General features: G+C 43.3%; 1 protein-coding gene and 1 non-coding gene across 6 annotated transcripts in view; one reads left to right on the forward strand and one right to left on the reverse strand.

Moving 5' to 3' along the window:
- Positions 1–24777, forward strand: part of DIXDC1 (DIX domain containing 1) — a 79551-nt gene that overhangs the window by 5195 nt on the left and 49579 nt on the right. For 2 of the 5 annotated variants that reach the window (XM_053593688.1, XM_053593692.1), the window contains exon 1: positions 3687–4159. The exons of the other annotated variants lie outside the window; for them this stretch is intronic. In XM_053593688.1, the coding sequence (XP_053449663.1) occupies positions 4100–4159 (60 nt within the window). In that variant the 5' untranslated portion in view covers positions 3687–4099. Of the gene's footprint in view, positions 1–3686; positions 4160–24777 lie in introns of those variants that run through there. 5 annotated transcript variants of the gene reach the window in all.
- Positions 14049–14155, reverse strand: LOC128589365 (U6 spliceosomal RNA). Its single transcript, XR_008380957.1, has one exon. It is a non-coding gene; the product is annotated as a U6 spliceosomal RNA (small nuclear RNA).

The following is a 24777-nucleotide window of genomic DNA, read 5'->3' on the forward strand; positions in this document are numbered from 1 at the left end:
TGGGTCTAAGTGAGCCTCCTGCCTCAGCCTCCGAAGCAGCTGGGACTACAGGCACCTGCCACAACTCCTGGCTAAGTTTTTCTATTTTTAGTAGAGGTGGGGTCTGGCTCTTGCTCAAGCTGATCTAGAACTCCTCAGCTGAAATAATCCTTCTTCTTCTTCTTTTTTTTTTTTTAAAGACAGAGTCTCACTTTGTCACCCTTGGTAGAGTGTGGTGGCATCACAGCTTACAGCAAGCTCCAGCTCTTGGGCTTAGGTGATTCTTTTGCCGCAGCCTCCCGAGTAGCTGGGATTACAGGTGCCCGCCACAACGCCCAGCTATTTTTTGTTGCAGTTTGCTCGGGGCCGGGTTTGAACCCACCACCCTCCATATATGGGGCCAGCGCCCTATCCACTGAGCCACAGGCGCCACCCTGAAGTAATCCTTCTGCTTAGGCCTCCCAAGAATGCTAGGATTACAGGTGTGAGCCACCTGTGCTGGCCATTGTTTCTTTATAGTCATAAATTATTGCCCATAATAGATGTGTTAAATTTTACATGGGTGTGAATTTCACACATCTTAGTTTTCACACAGAGACTTGTCACAGGCAATGTTTTCACCAAATGACAGTTTTGTTTAAGGTGCAAAGTCTTACTTAGGCTAACATGTTATTGTATTTACAAATAGCAGTGTTGAATGATTCCTCCACTTGCTCATCCATTCGCTGGACTAAAAATATTTACTGAGTACCTTCTATGTTGCAAACATCATATAAAAGTATTGCATAATGGTTAAGAACTTGGATGCTGGCTTCACCATTTAGTTTATGGATTTCCCATAAACCTCTTTCTATGTAAGAAATCTCTACAGTGACTGTAACAATCAAATGAGCTAACGTAGTAAATGTTGAGTACGTGATTTGGTACATAGTAAAAGCTAAATTTTGTTATTATTACTTTTATGTGTAGATATTTAGGTAACTTTTAGTTTGCATGAGAAGTGTCTGCCACTATTGTCAAAATAATGTGGGACTGAGGAGGCCAGGTTTAAGTTCCAAAATCGGCAGCGTGGCAGAGATATGCAGAAAGCAGTTTGCTAGGATTCTTTGCTTCTCCTCCCTGGCAGAGTGGATGACACAGGCTTGCAGCGGTGGGAGTGATTCCAGCTACCCAGATGGCTTGCAGTTTTCCCACATACAGACGCTACAGGATGCTCCATCATTGTCCTAGTTATTCTTAGTTCTTTTAGTAACCCACTTATTCTCTCAGCTTTTATGTTGATATTATAATAGGGTGGGATAGGGTGGATGGAAGGAATAGTAAATGTTAGTGTTGTTTAGAGTTAAAGCTCAGTTTTTCACGTGGGCTACTTTCCAAGGCAGACTATGACAAGTAGAGTAAACATGCCTTCTGAGCAAAAAAATTGACATTATTATATGGTCCAACAGAGAATTTGTGCTTTTTCCAAATGTGAGAGGCAGACTGTATGTAAAAGAGTATAATTTTTGGAACATCTCAATAGTTGCGGATAATAGAGCAGAGTATTTTGAAACTGTATCATTTAAACTAAAATTAAGTGCCACCAGGGACAGTGGCTTGGGCCTGTCATTCAGGAGTTCAAAGATGCAATGAGCTATAATTGTACCACTATATTGCGGCCTGGGGAACAGAGCAAGACCCTGTCTGAAAAACAAAAAAATTAAATGTTGAAGTTTCAGTTTCACTGTTGCATTAACCATGTTTCAAGTGTTCAATAGCCACAAGTGGCTAGTGGCCACTGTATTGGATCACATAGATATAGAATACTTCCATGTTCACAGACAATTCCAGTGGACACCACTGCTCTAGGTATGTGGTTGGTAGTTACAGACTTTCAGGGAATAGTGCAATCTTGGACCATATGCCCTATAATAAATCTTTTATCAATTCACCACAACTCTCTTTTAATTCCTCCAGTAAGCTGTGAAAGGCAGTGCAAAGAGCACAGGGCCAGGCCTTTGGTTCAGATCTTAGCTTCTGTCCCGAGTTGCTGAGTGATGCTGAGTAACCCTCCTAGGCTTGGTTCCTTCCTCTATGAAATAAGGAAGTTGGGCCAGATGAGATTTTTGTCTTTGAGCTTTAAAATTCAGTGATTTGATACGTTTTTCCCCAGAAACCTTAAGCTCACAGGTCATACTTTGATCAAAGACTTCTTGTTTGAGAAACATTGACCTCTTGGCATAGATAACTGTCAGCAGGACCTCTCTCCGATGTCTTAATATTTTCTGCTTTGTGTCTGAAGCATGGGCTCTCAACCATTCAGGATCCTCTACCCGAGTGTCCACCAACTAGGTGTTTTGGTTTTGCACCATTATGCGTGTAGATTTGTTGCATGAAATTCTGTGCCGTTGGAAATTTCATATTTCTCTTTATAAAGGGCCTTGTTACAGTAACATGGGTTAGTGACACTCTTGAGGATGTTATATTATGAACTATGGTAGTGCCAAGGGGAATTCTTGGCAGTTAAACTCCTTCGGTAGATTATGGAGGACAGTGGTCTTCTGACTTGTGGGCTGTTCATGTCCAGTTTGATTTGGTGTCCTAGCTTTTCCTCAGTGTTAGAAAAGAATCCAGAGCATTCAACCAGCAGTAGCTGCTCAGCACCTGTGCTGGCCCTTTGCTTCCTGCCTGTTGTCCTTAGAGGAAGATGTGCCTTTTTTTATAAGCATCTTTGTGTTTAGCATCTTTAGACATTCAGACAAGATACTGCTAGCCTGGCTGCTCTGGGGAAGGATTTTCTTTTTCTCTTGTGACCTGAGGAAGTCTTATGTTGAGTAAGAGCCATTACCCACTTTTCTTGCTAAGGTACTAATGGAATTTGAGAAGGGAAAACGGGTTTTGTGGAAAATCATCAATGTAGAATCCTAGCTCCTTGAGCAGCCTATCACTGACCAGCCAGTGTCCTTGGGCAAGGCCTTGACCTTCTCTGAGCCTTAATGCTCTGTAAACCCTTCCTCCCCCTCTGGGATCACCAGGTGGAATGTAATATGAGTATTCTTTCAGATTCGAGTTTTCCTTTAGAAACAAAGAAAACTGAGATCACAAATAAATGGGATTCTTTAAAATAAATAATCAAGGATCTGACTTTAATAACTAGAATCAGAGGGGAATAGCTTTGTTTCATTTGAGGAAGTTTTACCTAACTCCTTCAAATGCACCAGGACATTTTTGCAGTCTTTATTCTAATTAAACCCATTTATTTTAAAACTTGTTAAGAATACATTTTACATCTTATCAGTTATTTTTAAAAAGAATGAAAGAAGAAACACATTTTGGTAAAGACTTAGTCATCCTTGGTGTTTCTGTTGTGATCCGCGTGATTAGTTTAGCACTATTCTATTAAACGCGTTCCAATACTGAAGTTCTTTCTCTCTCCCTTCTCCTCGCCCTCTCCCACCCATCTTTCTTCTTTTTGTTTTTCTCCCTTCTGCTTCCTCTTCTTTAGCCTACCCTCCCTGCCCAGGACCCATGTGGAAAAAGGTTGCTGTTTTCGGTTAGTCTGGGGCGGAAAAAAATCCTATGATTCACTCCCTTTCCCACCCACCTTGTGGTGGGGTGCTCGTGGCCTTAAATGAGCAGACTTCGTGTGTGTGCACGTGTGCGTGCAGCGCGCGTTCCCGTGGGCACACCCTCCTGCAAGCCCGGGGTGTGCGCGCGCGCGCCTGTGTGTGACAAGCGCATGCACGTGCCAGCACACAGGCCCGTGTCAGCGTGTGCGCGCGTGTGTGTGAGGACGCAGCGCGCACAGCCTCCCGCTCGCCGGTAATCCCGGTGTGTGTGGTGTGCGCGCGCGCGCGCCTGCCGGGCCGAGGCCTCCAGGCCGCGCGCTCCTCCGTGCGCGCCCAGCTGTTTCTATAGGAACCGCGACCGCGCCGGGCCCCTCCTGCAGAGGCCCCCGAGCGAGCATGCCCAGTGCGAGCCGCTAGTTTGGCTCCGGTCAAGGTTTCCAGTAAGTGGCATGTGGGACTCGGGAGAGATCCTAATGAGCTGAACCAAGAGCCTTTGTGTGCAGAAGGAGGCGGCGGCAGCGGCGGTGGCCGCCTGGCTGGAGACCCTGCCCCGGGAGCCCCCGGCGGGAACCATGCTTGCCTGCCTGACCCGGGGGAACTTACTGGACGTCCTGCAGGACGGCTTCAATGAGGTATGTCCTGCTCCTCCCACTCCTCAGCTCCCCTCCTCCGAGGCCTCCCGCCTAGCCTCCGAAAGGGGTCCCCTCCGCCCCCCATCCTCGCCCGACCCCAGAGCTAATCGCCTGTCGAGCCGGTGGGTGCGGTGCAGATGGGTGAAGCCGGAGAAATCAAGAGGGCTGTCTGCCTCCAGCTAAGCCGGGCGATGACCTTCCCTGGTAGCGTACCTGCGTCCATAGGACAGGACCCCAAATAGAGAAGTTAGGTGGTCTTCACTCTTCCTGGGGATTCACTCCAAGGAAATCCTCAAGGAATCCCTGGATATTTGGCAAACGTCCTAATTCTATTTCAGGAGTTAACCGGCTGAGCCCAGGGAGGGGTGGCATTGCATTGGTAGAAAGTTTGAAAGGGCAGGAGACTGAAGGTGGTCCATGTGAAGTGCCCTCTCCATATTTGAATCTCCTTCTGAATCGGGGCAGTAGATTTCTCTGCAACCAAGGACATGGTTATCTGAGAGGAGCTACCCAGCGAGAGGAACTCTGGGTTCTGGGCCCAATTCAGGGGAGCCAGCATTTGCTCCCTTCTATGTGAGAGTAGGGTAACTGGGGCCTCAGTCTGACTGGCAGGATGGGCTAAGGCTGACTAAGGGTCATTTTCTCCTAACTCGTTTTCACAAGTCTGTTATTGAATCCATTTGCTTCTCTTGTGACCCAGGACATTCTGGTTTGGGACCCTTCCCCCTGGGGATTTGTGCCATCTGTCTTCCACTGCTGCTGGGCCCCACCCTGTGGTCTCCTTAGCCCAACATCCAGGGAGACCTCCTCTGTTAGGGGTGTCTTTCTTCATTTCTCTCTTTCTTCCCTCTGTGACTCTCTTTCTTAAATTTAAGGTTTGTTTTTTTTTTTAATCAGTTTTTAGTCAAATAGTGAACACTCTCCTCTTAAATGTGAACATTACAGGCAAGACTGAAATGCTCCCCCATTGCAGCTCTTTCCCCAGAGGTAACCATTCTCATGAATTTGTGTGTCAGATTTTCTTTCTACAGCTGCACTACAGGCTCTTTCCTTAATTCCTGTTTCTAATTAAGAAGCTCTGCAGCCTGACCTGCCTGAGAACCTTCCCCAGCCCTGGCCCCTGTGCCCCAGCCTTGTTCCTGACACAGAGAGGAAAACTACAGAAGTGCTGTCCCAACCTAATCAACTGAGTTGGAATTTTCCCTTGGCTGAGGAGTGGCACATCCTGCACTGATGGGCAGAGCTTGCATCCTGTCTGCACTGCAGGGTTCCACGTCTTTGCATCATTCCTGTCGAACACATCAAGGGCATTATTAACAAAGAGCTACTCCTCGAGTTGAAACCCAGAAGAGCCAGGAAGCCTACCTCTTTGAGTGCCTTCAGTATCCCTGGTTCCTCTTTTCTCATTCTCTGCCTTTGGACCTCCTGGTCCTTAGCTGCAGAAGTCTGACTCATCCCACAATTGTGGCAGAATCTGTTTGGGTCTTCTTCTGGCCTTCTCTTCACCCCTATCCTGCTTTTTTTTTTTTTTTTTTTTTTGTAGAGACAGAGTCTCACTTTATGGCCCTCAGTAGAGTGCCATGGCATCACACAGCTCACAGCAACCTCCAACTCCTGGGCTTAAGCGATTCTCCTGCCTCAGCCTCCCGAGTAGCTGGGACTACAGGTGCCCGCCACAACGCCCGGCTATTTTTTGGTTGCAGTTCAGCCGGGGCCGGGTTTGAACCCTCCACCCTCCGTATTTGGGGCCCGCGCCCTAGCGACTGAGCCACAGGTTCCGCCCTGCTTTTTTTTTTTTTTTTTTAAGCCCCACTCCTAGGTATCGGGGCCTACTCTCTGTTTAGGAGGAAGAAACCAGCACAGACTCAGTCCTGGTCTTTGCTTTCTGTCCATTTTCATTTCCAAACCTTTTGACTGAAGAGCTACATAAATCAAGAGGCTTGGCTATCTTTTTCATGCTTTAGTGCTTCCATAAATATCTCCAGACCCCCAAATCTTATAAAACATTAGGGAAAAGGGGAGTGCGGGAGTTGTCTCATTGTGGTGGTAATGGAATCTTTATGAAAACAACAGATACACAACTTTTAAATTTGTTGATCTCTAGAATATGGTAGTAATGCTTTTTTTCACTTCATATTTGTTTTTTCTACCCATTCTATAAACTTCCCTCTACTCCCTCTACAGTCTGATGTACATCTGTTCCTCTCTGTTAGTAGAGTTCTGAGAGCCAATTAGTACTTTTGGTTTCTCTGAAAAATTGACATCATCTCAATAATGATATTAGTAGCATGTTAAATTTAAGTGGTCACGTACAACTTAAATAATTCTTTCATATACATGATGATATTATAATTCTTTTTATATGCACTATCACAGTTAGTGGAATAGTTGAATAATAGTATAATTGGTTATTTCAGAGTTCATGGGGCACTGTTTGACTTATTCTAGCCATTAGGGTTGCTTAATAGATCCTGTAATATTCTATCTCTTTTTTTAGAGTTATATGATAAGGATGTAAATAGGAACTTAAAAGCTAGTGTCATAGTGTACTTTGATTCCCCTGAGAAACTTTTCCTACTGAGACTATGAATACTCTCATGTATCCAGTCATCTGCTGAGAATGATCCAAAGTATCTAAAGCTATTCATCACCCAGATGCGTTATAGATCTGTGTGGTTAGGACTGTGACCTCATTGTCTATGGCCGAGAAAACTGCCACAGGAAATGGAGCTGTGGTCCTAATTGGTTAATTATAAGGGAACCCTGCAGCAGAGAGTAACCCTGCCCTCCAAATCAAGGCTTCCCTCTATTCTCTATTGGCCTGGGTTCACAGTCTTCATGCCACTATGCATAACTGCAGGACAGAATTTTCTTCTACCACATTTTCTGCATTGAGCACTGGTCTCCAGGTACCTGGCAAATAACTGACAGAACTGATCTTTGTCAGTTGTCAGTTGCTCTGGCTATCATCCATATTTCCTATGTTCTGGCCTTGCCCCGGCTTTCTGTAGTTCACAATTTTCCCATTCTGCACATGCCTTAAGACTATTTATTTGTGGGCAGTGCCTGTGGCTCAGTCGGTAAGGCGCCGGCCCCATATACTGAGGGTGGCGGGTTCAAACCTGGCCCCGGCCGAACTGCAACCAAAAAATAGCTGGGCGTTGTGGTGGGCGCCTGTAGTCCCAGCTACTCGGGAGGCTGAGGCAAGAGAATCACTTAAGCCCAGGAGTTGGAGGTTGCTGCCGAGGGCCATAAAGTGAGACTCTGTCTCTACAAAAAAAAAAAAAAAAAAAGACTATTTATTTGCTTAACTCTGCTCCTTGGTATTGATGTTGTCGTATAAATGTTGTCTTTGGTGAATGTGGCAACATGAATTTCTGCAAGTGTTTTTCTGGGAACTGAACTTTCTTTAAAAAAGGCATTGGTGGCTGGGTGCTGTGGCTCACACCTGTAATCCTAGCACTCTAGGAGGCCGAGGCAAGTGGATTGCTTGAGCTCAGGAGTTTGAGACCAGCCTGAGCAAGTTGACCCGACTCAACTAAAAATGAAAACTGAGGCAAGAGGATGGCTTGAGCCTAAGAGTTTGAGGTTGCTGTGAGCTATGATCCCATGGTACTCTACCAAGGGTGACAAAGTGAGATTGTGTCTCAAAAAAGAAAAAGAAAAAGCATAATATGATTTGGCTAATAAGCATTTATTTACTTAGTTATTCATTAGCTAATCATAAATCAATCATTTATTGATTAGTAGAAGGGATAGATAAATAATTTAAAAATATCTAGTTCCTACTTTTAAGGAACTTATAGGGAGAGACAGAGAATACTGAAAAAACCATGAAAGGATGCTTAATATGATAAATGTCATAAAAAGGTGGTGTTTGGGGAAGATCATGGCAATACCTTCTAGTTAACGATGTCATAAAAAGCACCAAATAATTATCGACACATCTGTTCATTAAGGCCGGATATTTTTTTCTGCTAGTCCTGTATACATGCCTGCAGTCAGACTCACCAGACATTCACTGAATGTTTACCAGGCCCTGTGCCAGACTCCAGAAAATATGTAGACATCAAATATTGTAGAGTCTGTGCCCTAATGACACAGACCGATGAAGACAAAGTAGCCAGGTGCAGGGGTGCAGGCCTGTAGTCCAGCTGCTTGGGAGACTGAAGCTGGAGGGTTGCTTAAGCCCAGAAAGTTAAGGCTGAAGTGTGCTTTGACTGCCAAGTGATGGCTGCACTCTAACCTGGGCAACACGGTGAGACTCTGACTCTTAAAAGTTAAAAAGATAAATCAGGGTATCAAACTTGGGAAAATTGTGACACAGAAATCTTGCTTGTTGGGAAGAATAAACCTCTGTGTGGCTATGGTGTGAATGGCCTGAGAGGCTGAAAGTGTGGGGATGATGTTTGAAAATGGTGATTGACGGGGATCAGTGGTCTGAGCCTTCACCTTTTGAATATTAGATCTGGCAGACTTTCCCTACCAGTTTCCCTCAAAGTTGAAAAATAGAAATTGAAATCCTATGTAAAGATTCATCTGCTTTGGCTCAACACCCATGCTCAGTGGTTAGGGTGCTGGCCATGTGCACAGGGTCTGGGGGGGTTCAAACCAGCATGGGCCTGCTAAACAACAATGACAACAATAACAAAAACGTAGCCAGGCATTGTGGTGGGCACCTGTAGTCCTAACTACTGGGAGGCTGAGGTAAAAGTTTGAGGGTGGTGTGAGCTGTGATGACACGGTACTCTACTGAGGGCAACAAAGTGAGACTCTGTCTCAAAAAAAAAAAAAAAGAAAAGAAAAGAAAAAGGATTCATCTGCCTTGCCAGGCACAGTAGTTCACACCTGTAATCTCAGCACTTTGGGAGGCCCAGGTATGTGGATCACTTGAGCTCAGGAGTTTGAGACCAACCTGAGCAAGAGTAAGACCCTGTCTCCACTAAAAATAGAAAAACTGAGGAAAGACGATTGCTTCAGGCTGAAAGCTTGAGGTTGCTGTGAGCTACAATGCCATGGTACTCTCCTCAGGGTACCAGAGTGAGACTCTGTCTCAAAAAAAAAAAAAGATTCATCTGCCTGGCAGTCCCCGTGAAATACCAAAAAAACCTTTGTCTGCTCTTGTCCCCATAAGGCAGTAGTTCTCAACCTGTGGGTCGCGACCCCTTTGGGGATCGAACGACCCTTTCTCCTTTCACAGGGGTCGCCTAAGACCATCGGAAATATATGTTTTCCAGAAACAGATTTTCGATGGTCTTAGGAACCAAGACACCGCTCTTCATGTGTGGGGGTCACCACAACATGAGGAACTGTATTAAAGGATCACGGCACTAGGAAGGTTGAGAACATTGAGTGAGGAAGGGAGTGACAGGCAGAACATCTGTGCTGAGGATCCCGTGCCTTCCATGGTATAGCATTGTCATCATTGGGCCGACTAGAGGCTGTCAGATGCTTCCACAGTGAATTCCTCTGTGCCTCGCCATAGAAATTAAAGGCCTATTAAGTCCTTAGTGTAACAAAGCACCAGATTTCCCCACCATCTTTTTTCACCCTGACTGGTTCCTCCTCTTTCCACCCAGGCTCAATGGCTTTGTTCCCGCAGGAGTCCCTGCCAGCTAAACAGATGCTCCCTGGCAGAAAACTGTCAGGCAGCTTTAGGTTCCTCGCCGTGAGCAATGGGCTGGCCAGGCGTGTAGAGCAGTGATAGGGCACTGTCTGCCAGGTGCCACTCGCCCAGGCAGCTCAGAGCATCTGGAGAGCACTAGAAATGTTTCATCTGCCATGACTGGCCTTGTTTAGGCTGTAAGGACCAAAGGCTCAAATTGACACTTTCCTGAATGCATTTTCTTATTTTTGTTGTCTCCCAAGCCAGGCCCCATTTAAGTGGTCATGGACAAAACCTTCAATAGCCAGGTGTGGTAAAGGGGACATTGTAGAAGCCCTGAGGGTGGGCTCCGTGTGTTCTGTTTCTAGGATAAGGGACACCTCTAGACTGTAAAGTGATACCTCATTCATTCATTCACATGCATTTATTGAGGACTTACCTTACAACATGTACTTGGGAAGGAATAGAGTATTTGGGAGCTCACAACTAATGGAAATTATAAAGTAAGTTTAGGAGATGATATATTCCAGAAAATCAGTAGCTCTCCTTTCTGTTGTATTATCCAGAACCACTGGGCTGAATACGAATCCAGCAGCCCTCCCTTGTCTGTGGGGTGTTTTCTACGACCCCCAGGGGACTCCTGGAGCCTCCACCAAACCTGCTTGCTGTCAGTCAGAACCCGTTCCTGCTCGTGTCTTCCACTCAGGAATTTAGTATCTTTTCCACCTTAACTAAGCAATTAGTATCCACTGTGACCAAAAGTTTTGCAGCTTGAAGTGTGACAGTAAAACTAGCACACATTTCTTTTTCCTTCTCACAATTTCACAGATAGAATATTCATTCTTCTGGGCGGCACCTGTGGCTCAGTTGGTAAGGCGCCGGCCCCATATACCGAGGGTGGCGGGTTCAAACCCGGCCCCGGCCAAACTGCAACCAAAAAAAAAAAATAGCTGGGTGTTGTGGCGGGCGCCTGTAGTCCCAGCTACTCGGGAGGCTGAGGCAAGAGAATCGCTTAAGCCCAGGAGTTGGAGGTTGCTGTGAGCTGTGTGATGCCATAGCACTCTACCGAGGGCCATAAAGTGAGACTCTGTTTCTACAAAAAAAAAAAAAAAGAATATTCATTCTTCTTGCAAATCTTAGCAATCTCATCATACAATTGTTTTTTCTTTCCTTAATAAGTCAAGAACTTTCATTTTTCACTTAAAAGGAGCACTTCATGGCTTCTCTTTGGTATATGTGAATTGCCAGTTACACTATTCTAGCTTTTTGGGGCCATTATTAAGTAAAATAAGGGTGACTTGAACACCAGACAGTCATTCTGATGATGAGGTGGCTACTTAGTCACTAATAGGCAGGTGGCCTGAACAGTATGGATACACTGCAAAAAGGGACGATTCATGTTCTAGGGAGGACAATGGGACGGCATGAGATTTCAACATGCTACTCAGAATGGCACACTGATGTAAAACTTAGGAATTGTTTATTTCTGGAATTTTCTGTTGAATATTTTCAAACTGTAGTAGACCGTGGGCAGCTCACACAATGGAAAGCAGAACTACAGATATGGAGGGCTACTGTGCAAAGAGCTCTGTCCACGGGAGGAAGAAGCAATGTAATGCCATTTTTAGTTGTGAACTTTATTTTTACCTAATTCGCCACCAAATTCAATGAACAAATAGCTTTTCCAGATTTAATAAAAGCCTAAGAGTTAATAGAAAATAAATACAATATCATGTTCTTTTGCTGGCAGAATTTAGGCCAGTAATAACTTCAGGTTTCCAAATCACTGGCCTTCCTCTCTGTTCCTCAGTAACTTCCCCACCCCCATCTCCTTACCTCCAGTTCTCAACAGGTATCTGGTTTCACTGTAAAACTAATTTCCTTCCTGAGCCATTCATGTCTCCTCCTGAACCGGCTCTCCAGCACATCATAAAAACTTTCTGCTTTTCTTGTTTGCTTTTCTTGTTGGCCAGCAGGGAGACAGAGCAGACTTCTGTGCTGTTTCCACACTAGGAACAGCAGGCACCCCAGACTTCCCTGGTGAAGTTCCATCCGTCCTTTTGCAACTCTAAACAAGTCCCTTGCAGGAATTCTCTTTGACCTTGAGTCTTAGAGGAAATAGAAAACAGGCTGGCTTTACCAATTTACTTGGAAGGAAGGGTAGTTCCCAAAGAAAAACAAAAAGAAAGATATCATTTGGTGACAAGAAAGCTTTCAAGGTCAAGATTTACTGTACAAATGAAGAATTTGGACAGAATTGTCTATACGAGAAGAGTTTCAATTCAAATTGTAGGATTACATAGAATGTCCCCGAGGCAGCTGATGGAGATTATGTGATTGCTACGGGCCTCTCCTTGGTACTACCAAAGTTCTCACTGCTTTAGTGCGGTCCAGTTTCACAAGCCAAAATCCTACTCAGACACTGTTGACTGTTGTTGTGTCCACTTTTCCTTCTCCTGAGGTCTGACTCGTTTTTTAGTCATAAAAACCCTCAGTTACAGTCTTCCTGATTACACTGGCATCCTGCTAGCTTCTCCACAATGAGTTAGTGATGAAATTCTGTTGTCCCATGACCAACACAGTATTTTGCTTTTTTCCCTTTTTTAAAAATTATTTAACAGTTTGGTTGCAAGTGCTGAGACTCCAACTTGAGCTAGCAGAGATAGGAAGTGGAGTTTACTGGCCGTGGAGTCCAAGGAAAGCCTGAAAAACTGACCCATGGAAAGAGCAGGGATGCAACAGTCTGAGAAGCCATGAAAATCCAGAACTTAAACCCTGGCAGGATCTTCCCCTGAGTTCTCCCTCTCTTACCTCACTTCTCTCTGTGCTAGCTTTATTCCATGTCCCTAAAGATGGCTTTTCTCTCTCAGGAGAGCGCTGGGGGCTATGGCAACATCTAAGTTTTATATCTTACAACTTTGAGAGAGACGGGGGAGAGAGAGGAGGAACCAATTTTATTCCTAAATGCCAGTTCAATAAATTCTAGGGATTGGCTGGGGTTGGCCAATCAAATTGTCCAGATAATCAACAGTGGCCAGTGGTGGGGGTGACGTAATACCAACCTCAGGAGACCTAGACCTTCCACTGTGTGTGCAGAGGGGGCCTGTTCCTGAAGAAGGGGGATCATTGTGGGGGCGCAGCTACCCCAGGAATTGTTAGCTGCACCACCACCGAGGGTCTCATTGGTCATGGTCCTACTGTGCCTCTCTAGCTGGTGGAGACAGACCAAGAACTAGGGGTGTGTTCAAGATACATATCTTCTTTTTTTGTTTGTTTAGATTTCTCACTCTGTGCTTGTACCTTCAACATTTTTTCGATGATTTTCTGTTTCTCAGTAAAGTTTTTATGCTTGATCCTATTGTCACGGACACATGTAGCCATATGGCACCCTGTAGGCCCTGCTGACATGTTTTTTTCTGTGTGTTTTAGACAACTTCATAAGAACTTTAGGTCTCGTAGGATGAACCCCTTCACGTCTCCCTGGACACGTGCCACATGCAGACTTTGGTGCTTTCCAGTCTTCTTGGAACAAAGGCAAACAATTCTCTACCAGGAATTTGGGACAGTTTAATTAGAGGTTATATTGTAGAAAAACCTATGAAGGTATGTCAAATGCTGGACCCATCTGAGTGCCTTGTAGACACTGTCCCTGGAAGAGGCACGATTTATTTATTTATTTTATTTATATTATTTATTTATTAAATAATATAAATATTATTTATTATTTTATTTATATTATTATATTATTATTTATTTATTAAATAATATACATATTTATTTATTAAATAATATAAATATTATTAATTATTTTATTTATATTATTATATTATTATTTATTTATTAAATAATATAAATAAATATTATTTATTATTTTATTTATATTATTTATTTATTTTATTTTATTTATTTATTACTATTATTATTTTTTATTAAATTATAGCTGTGTACAATAATGCAATCATGAGATACAATGTGCCGGTTTTATATACAGTTTGAAATATTTTCATCGAACTGGTTAACATAGCCTTCATGGCATTTTCTTAATTATTGTGTTCAGACTTTTATATTCTACATTTGGTAAATTTCACCTGTACCCTTCTAAGATGCGCCATAGGTGTGGTCCCACTAATTACCCTCCCTCCACCCATCCTCCCTTCTCCCCTCCCCTCCCTTTCCCCTTTCCACATATTCTTGTGCTGAGACTGGGTTATAGCTTTCCTATGAAAGCTATAAATTAGTTTCATATTAGGGCTGAGTACCTTGGGTACTTTTTCTTCCATTCTTAAAAATATGGAATGCTTCACGAATTTGTGTGTCATCCTCGCGCAGGGGCCATGCTAATCTCCTTTGTATCATTCCAATTTTAGTATATGTTCTGCCGAAGCGAGCACAAGATTTATTTCTTAATTTGCTGAGCCTGTTGCATCTTGTTTTCACTGAATAATAGACTTATAAAATGACTGTGCTTCTACAAAATGTAGTGGGCTTCATTTGGTGTGTATATGTTTTGGGTTTATTTTCAGTTGCTGCAGGAAGCTCTCAATTTACTTGAGGTAACAGGGGAGCAGGGCAGAGGCTTGAGGGTAGAGAAAAATACGGTGAGTGAGCTGGGCTCTGGGCTCCCTCTCCTCTGACCTTGGCCCCAACCAGACACGCTCTGCTTTTCCCTATTTTATATATTTGCCTTTCACACAAGTTATAATTAAAAAAAAAAAAATATATATATATATATACACACACACATATAAATACCTATTTTTAAACATAGTCTTGCCTTGTCACGCTGGTAGAGTGCTGTGGCATCACAGCTCATAGCCAGCTTCAGACTCTTGGGCTCAAGTGATTCTCTTGCCTCAGTCCCTCGAGTAGCTAGAACTATAAGTGTCCTCTACAAGCCCTACTACTTTTCTTTCTTTCTTTTTTTCTTTTTAGACCATTCTCTAGTGTAGGCTGGTTTCGAACTTGTGTGAATTCAGGCAATTCACCTGCCTCAGCCTCCCAAGAGACCCGGGATTATTGGCGTGAGCCACTGCACCCAGCCCCTAATTTTAAAAAATATTTACCCCGCAAAAGAAAAAAGAAACTACTAGTTCAACCCCCAGAGATTTAATGGCTTATAAAAGGCATAAGGTATTTTACCTATTATAGAAGGGGAAGACCTAATGTATTGTTCAAACAAAGCAGCAGGCCCAGGCTAGCCCCACAGGCCTCTTTGAAGACAAGTGTCTCTGTGGGAGAAGTGGGTGGTGGTGTTGGTATTTTTAAGAGTTTACTTTGTCTTCAAATTAGGTTCTTCAAAGCCAGCAGAGGGCATTTATAGCAAGAACAGGGTTTTGCCTGTCTCTTGGGCTAGAAGTATAGATATCTTCAGGTCAGAGAGAAGCAAACCACTCATTTTAGCTGCTGGTTGCCCAGATTAGATTAAAAGGGAGGGACAAGGACCTACTGAAGGCAGTGTAGCCTTTCACCTGTGAGTAAGAATAGCCCCATTCACTTATGAAGCTCTGATCACTCCATTAGATGTCATTTACAGATCCGTGTCAGCATGCAGACATAGTAGAGACATGTTAAAGGCCTTTCTTTTTTTTTTTTCTCAGTCAGAATCTTACTCAGTTACCCTGGGGTTGAGTACTGTGGTATCATAGCTGACAGCAACCTCAAACTCTGGGGCTCAAGTGATTTCTCTTGCCTCGGCCTCCCTAGTAGCTTGGACTATAGGTGCCCACCACAACGCCCGGCTATTTTTTTAGAGATGGGGTCTCACTTTTGCTCAGGCTGGTATTGAACTCCTGAGCTCAGGTGATCCACTTACCTCAGCCTCTCAGAATGCTAGGATAACAGGCATGAGCCACTGTGCCCTGCCATTAAAGGTCTTTCTTCAATTAATTTTTTTAAATCAGTGATTGACTTGAAGACATATTTACTGGTTTTTAAATTTACATGAATCTGGGCAGAATGGTAAATAGCCTCAACACCTTCATCTCTACCACTCTCCCGGCAGAACTTAAGGATCCACAGTGATGATGGTCTATTCCTGTGTGGTCCCCACTGTTCACCCCCTTCCGTGCCACTTCAACAAGGGTGTGTGCCACAGCCACACCTGGAAGTTACTTCATTGCTGCCCCACCCCTGAAATCTTGAAGTCTGAAACGGTACTCGGCTCAAAACCCTAATTTTCACATTCCTACATTCTCATTAAACATACTTTTTCATTCTGGGCGGTGCCCATGGGTCAGTGGTTAGGGCGCTGGCCACCTACACCCAGGCTGGCGGGTTCAAACCTGGCCTGGGCCAGCTAAACAACAATGACAACTGCAACAAAAAAATAGCCGGGTGTTGTGGCGGGTGCCTGTAGTTGCAGCTACTTGGGAGGCTGAAGCAAGAGAATTGCTTAAGCCCAAGAGTTTGAGGTTGCTGTGAGCTGTGATGCCACGGTACTCAACCGAGGGTGACATAGTGAGACTCTGTTTCAAAAAAGAAAAAGAAAAAAACTTACTTTTTCATTCCATCAAGTTCTTCTCTCCTTCCTGTTCTCTAGCCTCTAGGATTAGCCTCTCTCTCTCTCTTTTTTAAAGAGATAGGGTCTTGCTCTGTCATGCAGGCTGGAGTGTGGTAAAGTGCTCATAGCTCACTGCAAACCTCCAACTCCTGGGCTCAAACAATCCTGCTGCCTCAGTGTCCCAAATAGCTGGGATTATTTTTGTTGTTGTTGCAGTTGTCATTGTTGTTTTTAGCAGGCCTGGGCCAGGTTCAAACCCATCAGCCTTGGTGTATGTGGCTGGCGCTATAACCACTGTGCTATGGGTGCCAAGCCACTTGTCATTTTATTGTTGATGATCCCAATTCTTATTCTGTGTCTTAATTCTTGTTTTATACTTTCTTTGGTATAGTAGAAATATTCATGGGTTCCAATTCCATTTTGACCACTTATCAACGCTCTAATCTTGTATAGCAAGTTTTTGCATATGAAAAATGGGGCTAATGATACTGATTTTAATGATTTGGTGTGAAGATTAAAGGAGATACGCAAATAGAATGCCTCCTTCAATGGCTGACACTTGAGTTCTCTTCTTTCCCTTCAGTGCCACTCCTTCTCCTGCCAAATGGTTTCTTACACATCCCCTTACTGTTGGGATGTTGTAGAGCCCAGGATTTGGAGTGTGTGCTGAGTTCAGACGTTCTGCCATTTACAGTCCTATTATTCTGGGCATGTTTCTACTCTTCAACATTGGTTTGCACATTTGTAAAATGGGAACAATAGTTCTTTACAGGATCAGTGCTGAGAGAAAAAATGCATTTATAGGAAGCTATGTGGTAGAGTGTTCAGTACAGTACCAGGCATGTAGGAGGTGTGCAGTAGTTATTATCTTGTTTACGAACTTACATGGAGGTCCTCCCCTGCCTGGATCTCTCACGCCACCCCCATGTCTTATGCTCTCCACTGTGTTTTGTAACTGGCTGTGGACCGTACCTGTCCTGATGCTTGAAAAATGGCTCAGACTCTTGTTCAAAATGGAGCTGTTGACTTTCCCCCATACTTGCTCCTCAAGTAGTTTCCATCCCAGTTACAGCATCACTAGCTGGTTGTCAGGTCTGTTTTTGGACCTCTGTTTTTGTTACTGCCTCCGTCTTGTTAGCTACCTCTGACTTCTTTCTGGGATTTTTCCTTTCCTTTTCTTTTTTTTTTTCTCTCTAGCACCTCCCCTGAATTTGCCCTTTTCTAACTGGTGCTGCTTCACCTGAGGCTCTCCTCTTCCCTCACTTGCCTTACTTTCTGGTCTCCCCATTGGCTTGCCCAGACCTGCACGCTGCTCTTTCTATCCCACAATCTACCGTGTCCAGAGTGACCCTTGTAAGATGCAGGATTAACAGTTTCACTGTCCTGTTTCAAGACTCCATGCTTTCTTGTTGAAGGTCTTTAAGCCTTAGTCTAAGTGCCAGGGGTCTTGGGCTGACCTGCCACTCACAGCTCTGTCCACACGCTAACTCATCAGCTGGCTGTTCCTCCAGGATGTCATATGCCTCATAGCCCTTCCTCCTTCAGCACCTTTGACCTTTCCCCTGTCCGGCTGGCACATATCCCTAAAGAACCGGCCACATGTCTCCTCCCATCTTGACTCTGCCCCGCTTCCCGCAGCATTCCTGCCTGTTACTCCTTCTCTGTATAGATGACTTTTTTTTTTTTATAACATTTCTGTGTTGTGCTCACTTTGTATCAGGTGTTGATGTGCCTGTAAGCACTTCGCTCTATGCCCAGCAGATAGTAGGGACTCAGGAAATGTTGATTTGAATGAATGAATGCCTGGAATATAGAGTCTTGTGAGATGAACTCTAATGAGATGCAGTTTATTAAATGCAAATGTGGATCAGGAAAACCAGCTTTATAAACACAAAGATAGAAGGCATGTGCTTTAACAGCAGAATGTGTGAAAAATTACTTAGGGATTTTGGTTGACAGCTTCGTATGAGTCAACAGTGTGAAGCGACAACAAAAAATACAGAAGAAAACAATGTGAAGTGTCTCAAATGAGGAAGCTATATGATTTTACACCCACGGTATTGTGTTGGATTCTAAGTGTCACAGTTTTAGAGGGACATAAACTAGAACAGCTATGATTCTTAAAACCATTTTATTTTGAAGGTTTTTTTGAAAAATGACTAAAACAGAAAAACCACTAGCTAACATAAATAAAAAGAAAAAGGAGAAAGCACATGTATACAATATAAGAAATAACAGAGGAAAAGTAGCCATTGAAAAAGAAAAAATCGGGCGGTGCCTGTGGCTCAGCGGGTAGGGCGCCGGCCCCATATGCCGAGGGTGGCGGGTTCAAACCCAGCCCCGGCCAAACTGCAAGAACAAAAAAAATAGCCGGGCGTTGTGGCGGGCGCCTGTAGTCCCAGCTGCTCGGGAGGCTGAGGCAAGAGAATCACGTAAGCCCAAGGATTTGGAGGTTGCTGTGAGCTGTGTGATGCCACGGCACTCTACTGAGGGCGATAAGGTGAGACTCTGTCTTTACAAAAAAAAAAAAAAAGAAAAAATCATTACAAGAGTCTTTGTAAGTCTTTATGCAAATACATTTAAAATTTTGATGAAATGGAAAACTTCTTAGGGAAGTGTTGATTACCAAAGTTGATACAGATAGAAAGTTTAAACAGCATTAACTTCTGTACAAGCAATAGAGAACCTTATTAAGTATTTATTCTCCCAAAAAATGTACCAAGCCCTTAGAAAAACTAGCCAGGTGTCCTGCCAGGCACCTGTAGTCCCAGCTGCTTGGGAGGCTGAAGCAAGAGGATCACTTGAACCCAGGAGTTTGAAGTTGCTGTGAGCTGTGATGATGCCTCGCTACTCTATCCAGGATGATGGAATGAGACTCTGTCTCAAGAAAAAAAAAAAAAGAAATTAAAAAAAAAATACCAGGCCCATAGGGGAATTCTATCAAACCTTTAAATATCAAATAGTCCCAATGTTCTTTATAAACTGTTTCAGAGCATTGAAAGTCAAGGGAAAGTCCCCAAAGTTTTTATGAAGCAAGTATAATATTTATATCTAAACATATATGGTTCCAGGCACGGTGGGTTACGCCTATAATCCTAGCACTCTGGGAGGCCGAGGCAGGTAAATTGCCTGAGCTCAGGAGTTTGAGACCAGCCTAAGCAAGAGTGAGAAACCCCGTCTCTAAAGAAAAACACAGCTGCGCATTGTGGCGGATGCCTCTAGTCCCAGCTACTCGGGAGGCTGAGGCAAGAGGATCACTTGAGCCCAAGAATTGGAGGTTGCTGTGAGCTATGACACCATGGCACTCTACCGAGGGTGACATAATGAGACTGTCCAACAAAAACGAAAAGAACAAAAAACAACAAAAGAACTATACGGTGCAAAAAAGAAAATTGTAGACTAATATGACTCATGATAGCTATGAAAAAGTACAAAATATACTGCACTAATATAGCAGTAATAAATATTTTATTAATGAATGGAATCCAACACCACATTAAAAGCATAACTCACTATGATTACGTGGGTTGTAGTCCAAGGATGCAAGGTAGGTTCACTACTAGGAAACATATCAACGTCATATGTCACATCAATAGATCTCGGAAAATGCTCATAGACTTATCTCTACATATGCCGAAACAACTTTTGTCAAAATACAGTATATTCCCTGGTGGTGCAGTGGTTAGGAAGACAGATAAAATAATTCAACATCCATTCCTCATGAAAATACTCAAGAAAATAGTACTTAATAGATACTTTCTTAACATGAAAAAATACATTTATACCGTAGTCCTAAAATCAGTACCTTAGTAAATTGGGTAAGTAAGTATTTTCTATAAGTATTTTCTCTAAATCTAGAAACAAAAGATGCCTAATATTTCCACTGTTACTCAATGTTGAACCAGCTGGGTGCCGTGGCTTCTGCCTGTAATCCTAGCACTCAGCTTACAGGTTCAAGACCAGCCTGAGCAAGAGTGCGACCCTGTCTCTGAAAAAAAAAAAAAAAATAACCAGCCAGGTATTGTGGCAGGCACCCATAGTCCCAGCTACTTGAGAGACTAAGGCAAGAGAATCACTTGAACGCAAGAGTTAAAGGTTGCTGTGAGCTACGATGCCATGGCACTCTACCCAGGACGACAGAGTGAGAGACTGTTTAAAAATGAAAATAAATAAATAAAAGTAGAAAAACTAAAGCAAGAGGATTGCTTGAGCCCAAGAGTTGGAGGTTACTGTGAGCTATGACGCCATGGTATTCTCCCCAGGGCAACAGAGTGAGACTATCCCAAAAAACAAAACAAAACAAAACAAACAAACAAACAAAAAAAACAAAAACATTGAACCAGTCCCAATATATAAAGAATTCTTGAAAATGTAGGTCAATTGGTCAAATGTAGGTCGAATTGGTCAAATTCAGTTGGACCAAAGAAATTGATTAGGAGCTCAGAACTTAGTCAAAAAGGAAAACTGCCCCTTTTTCTAGATGATTATAATAGTAATTCTGGAAACCATAGAGAAGCAGTGATAAAAGTTAACAATAAAAGGTGACATAACAGGAGAAAAGTCTACATGTTGAAATTAATAGCTTTCATATACATAAACAATAACCAGTTATGGAACATGACGGTAGTGAAAACCTCATTTATAAAGCAGAAGATTAGAAGTACTTAGAAATGTACTTACTAAGAGGTATATGAAACTTACAGCAGGAAATCTTACAAATTTTCCTGGAAGACACACTTGAGCAAATGGGAAAATACCCTCCTGTTTTTGAGTAGGATGAGTCAGCATCATAAAGATGTCAGTTCTCCTGTAGTTAATTTATAAGTTTAATATAATCTCAGTAAAAATTGCAACAGTCTTTTTTTGGAAGTTAGACATATTGATGTTAAAATTCATAGCATAGAAATAAATACACAGAAGAGTCAAGAAAACACTAAGAGGGCTGGGTGCAGTGACTCACTCTGTAATCCTAGCACTTTGGGAGGCCGAGGTGGGAGGATCCCTTGAGCTAAAGAGTTCACGACCAACCTGAGCAAGAGTGAGACCCTGTCTCTATAAAAAAAAAAGAAAGAGAAAGATGAAGAAGAAAAGAAGAAAACACTAAGAAAATAAAATTTCGGAGGGAAGGGGAGAGGACTAGCCCTACTGGACATTAGAATACACTACACAGTCTCAGTAAGTGAGACATTGTGGTTCTGGTGCATGAACAGACAAACAGGTGATGTAGAATAGAAAGCTGAGAAATAGCCCCAAGAACTTACGAAAATGTATTATGTGAAATCCCTGAGATAAGGAGGGACTTTTTACTAAGTGGTGCTAGAACAGGTTAGCCTTGTAGAAAAAGATAAATTGGATAATTGGATCACATGATGCACAGGAATAAACTTCACACGGATCAAGGATCTAAATGTAAATAATGAAACCATAAAAAACTAGAAAGTGAGGCTCAGCGCCAGCCACATACACCAGAGCTGGCAGGTTCAAATCCAGACTGGGCCTGCCAAAAAACAATGACAACTGCAACCCCCCAAAATAAATAAATAAATAAATAAATAGCTGGGCGATGTGGTGGGCGCCTGTAGTCCCAGCTACTTGGGAGGCTGAGGCAAGAGAATCCCTTAAGCCAGGAGTTTGAGGTTGCTGTGAGCTGTGATGCCACGGCACTCTACCTGGGGTGACAACTTGAGGCTGTCTCAAAAAAAGAAAATAAAACAACTAGAAAGTGAGTTCTTGGGTGGTGCCTGTGACTCAGTGGGTAGGGCTCTGGCTCCATATACCAAGGGTGGCAGGTTCGAACCCAGCCCTGGCCAAACTGCAACAAAAAATAGCCAAGCGTTGTGGCAGGTACCTGTAGTCCCAGCTACTAGGGAGTCTGAGGCAAGAGAATCGCCTAAGCCCAGGAGTTGGAGGTTGCTGTGAGCTGTGATGCTACAGCACTCTACTGAGGGCAATAAAATGAGAACATGTCTCTAAAAAAAAAGGAAGTTAGTTGTTCTCTGACTTGAAATTCAGAGATAGTAAAATAAAATATCAATAAATTTGATGGCCGGGCATGGTGGCTCACACCTGTAATCCAAGCGTTCTGGGAGGCCAAGGTGGGTGGATCACTTGAGCTCATGAATTCAAGACCAGCCTGAGCAAGAGTGAGACCCCATCTCTACTAAAAAAATAAATAAAAAATGGAAAAAGTAGCCAGGCATTGTGGCAGGTGCATGTAGTCTCAGCCATTCCGGAGGCTGAGGGAAGAGGATCCTCGAGCCCATGAGTTTGAGGTTACTGTGAGCCGTGACACCATGGTACTCTACCCAAGGCGACAGTGAGACTCTATCTCCAAAAAATGAAACAAAAGAAAACAAAAAATAAATAAATACATTTGGTTATATAAAAATAAAAATCTTTTCATGGCTCAAAAAAAATCCCTAAACAAAGTGAAAAGACACTTGACAAATTGGGGAGCATTTATAACATACATCAAAGACAAATGGCTAACATTTCTAATACATAAAGAATTCTTAGGCTCGGCACCTGTAGCTCAAGCGGCTAAGGCGCCAGCCACATACACCAGAGCTGGCGGGTCCGAATCCAGCCTGGGCCTGCTAACCAACAATAACAACTACAACCAAAAAATAGCCGGGCATTGTGGTGGCAGGTTCAAACCCAACCCTGGCCAAATTGCAATAACAACAAAAAATAGCTGGGCCTTGTGGTGGGCACCTGTAGTCCCAGCTACTTGGGAGGCTGAGGCAAGAGAATTGCTTAAGCCCAGGAGTTGGAGGTTGCTGTGAGCTGTGATGCCCTGGCACTCTACTCAGGGCGACAGAGTGAGAGTCTGCTTCAGAAAGAAAAAAGGTAAGAAATTAATGTACACAGCTATGATTTAATTAAAAAATTTGTTTAATTAAAATAAATTATTTTTGTTTGAAATTAAAAAGGGGCTGTGACCTTGTACTCTGTCACCATGTACAAGGGTGACAGAGTGAGACTCTGTCTCAAAAAAAAAAAAAAAAAAGAAAAGAAAAAAGAAAGAAATGGATGTGGGCAAGAAAAAGAAGAAAGATTTCGTTGATTCCAGAGGGAAATGGGGAAAGGGTGGCAGGTGCCATGTCCAGGAAAGGAAGGATTGAGCTTTCAAGCAGAAATGAAAAGAGCAGCAGAAGAAACTCCAGGGCATAAAAGTGAAGGCTGCAGGGACTGGTCCCTGCTGTAGGCAGAATTAAGAAATCTGGCACAAAATAAATTGTTCTTGAACCTCAGGGAATGGTGACCTTTGACTCTATTCCATCTCTTGCAGCCTTTAGCCACGATGAAGTGTTGTCTTGGAGACTCTCGTATGTTTAAGAATAAACCTTTGGGCCAGGTATGGTGGCTCATGCCTGTAATCCTAGCACCCTGGGAGGTTGAAGCGAGAGGGTTGCTTGCGCTCAGGGGTTTGAGACCAGTCTGAGCATAAGCGAGACCCTCTACTGAAAAAATAGAAAAATTAAGCTGGGCGTGGTGGTGCATACCTGTAGTCCTAGCTACTCGGGAGGCTAAGGCAAGAGGATTGTTTGAGCCCAGGAGTTTGAGGTTGCTGTGAGCTATGACACCACGGACTCTACCAAGGGTGATTCAGTGAGACTCTGTCTGAAACAAACAAGCAAAAAAACAAAAACAAAAACAAAAAAACCCGGAAGAATAAACTTTTGTTTAAAAAAAGAAAGAAAAATAGTTGATTCCAGAGCTGCAACAGGGAAAGTACAAGATGGGGAGTTAGGAAAATTTTATGCCAGAACGTGGGGAAATACTCAAGAAATGATAGGGCTGTGTGATTCAGCAGTCCCACTTCTGGGAATATATCTAAAAGAACTGAAATCAGGATCTTGAAGAGGTGCTTTCTCACTCATGTAGCTGTGTTGTTCACAACAGCCAAGAAGTGGAAACAACCTGTGTCCACTGATGAATGAATGGGTAAAGCCAGGCACAGTGGCTCACACCTGTAATCCTCGCTCCCTGGGATGCTGGGGTGGACTGCTTGAGCTTATGAGGTTGAGACCAGCCTGAGGAAGAGCAAGACCCCCATCTCTACTAAATATACAAAAACTGAGGCAAGAGGATCGCTTGAGCTCAAGAGTTAGAGGTTGCTGTGAGCTGTGATGATGCCCCAGCACTACCCAGGTCTACAGCTTGAGATTCTGTCTCAAAAAAAAGAAAGAAAATGTGGCATATACATATAACGGAGTATTATTTAGCTATAAAAAGTAAGGACATTTTACCACGTCTTCCACCATGGATGAACCGTAAGGACACGGTGCTAAGTGAAATAAGCCAGTCACCAAAAGACAAACACTGTGATTCCACTTCCATGAGGTATCTCAACTAGTCAAATTGTGGAGACAGAAAGAGGAATGGCAGTCACCAGGGGATGGGAGGAGGGGAAATTTGGACTTGTTTAACGGGGACAGAGTTTCAAGTTAGAATTTCACCCTGCAAGATGAAAAGGTCTGCAGATTTGTTTCACAACAGTGTGATATACTT

Source organism: Nycticebus coucang, chromosome 6, assembly GCF_027406575.1.
Source record: "Nycticebus coucang isolate mNycCou1 chromosome 6, mNycCou1.pri, whole genome shotgun sequence".
Classification (NCBI taxonomy): Eukaryota; Metazoa; Chordata; class Mammalia; order Primates; family Lorisidae; genus Nycticebus; species Nycticebus coucang.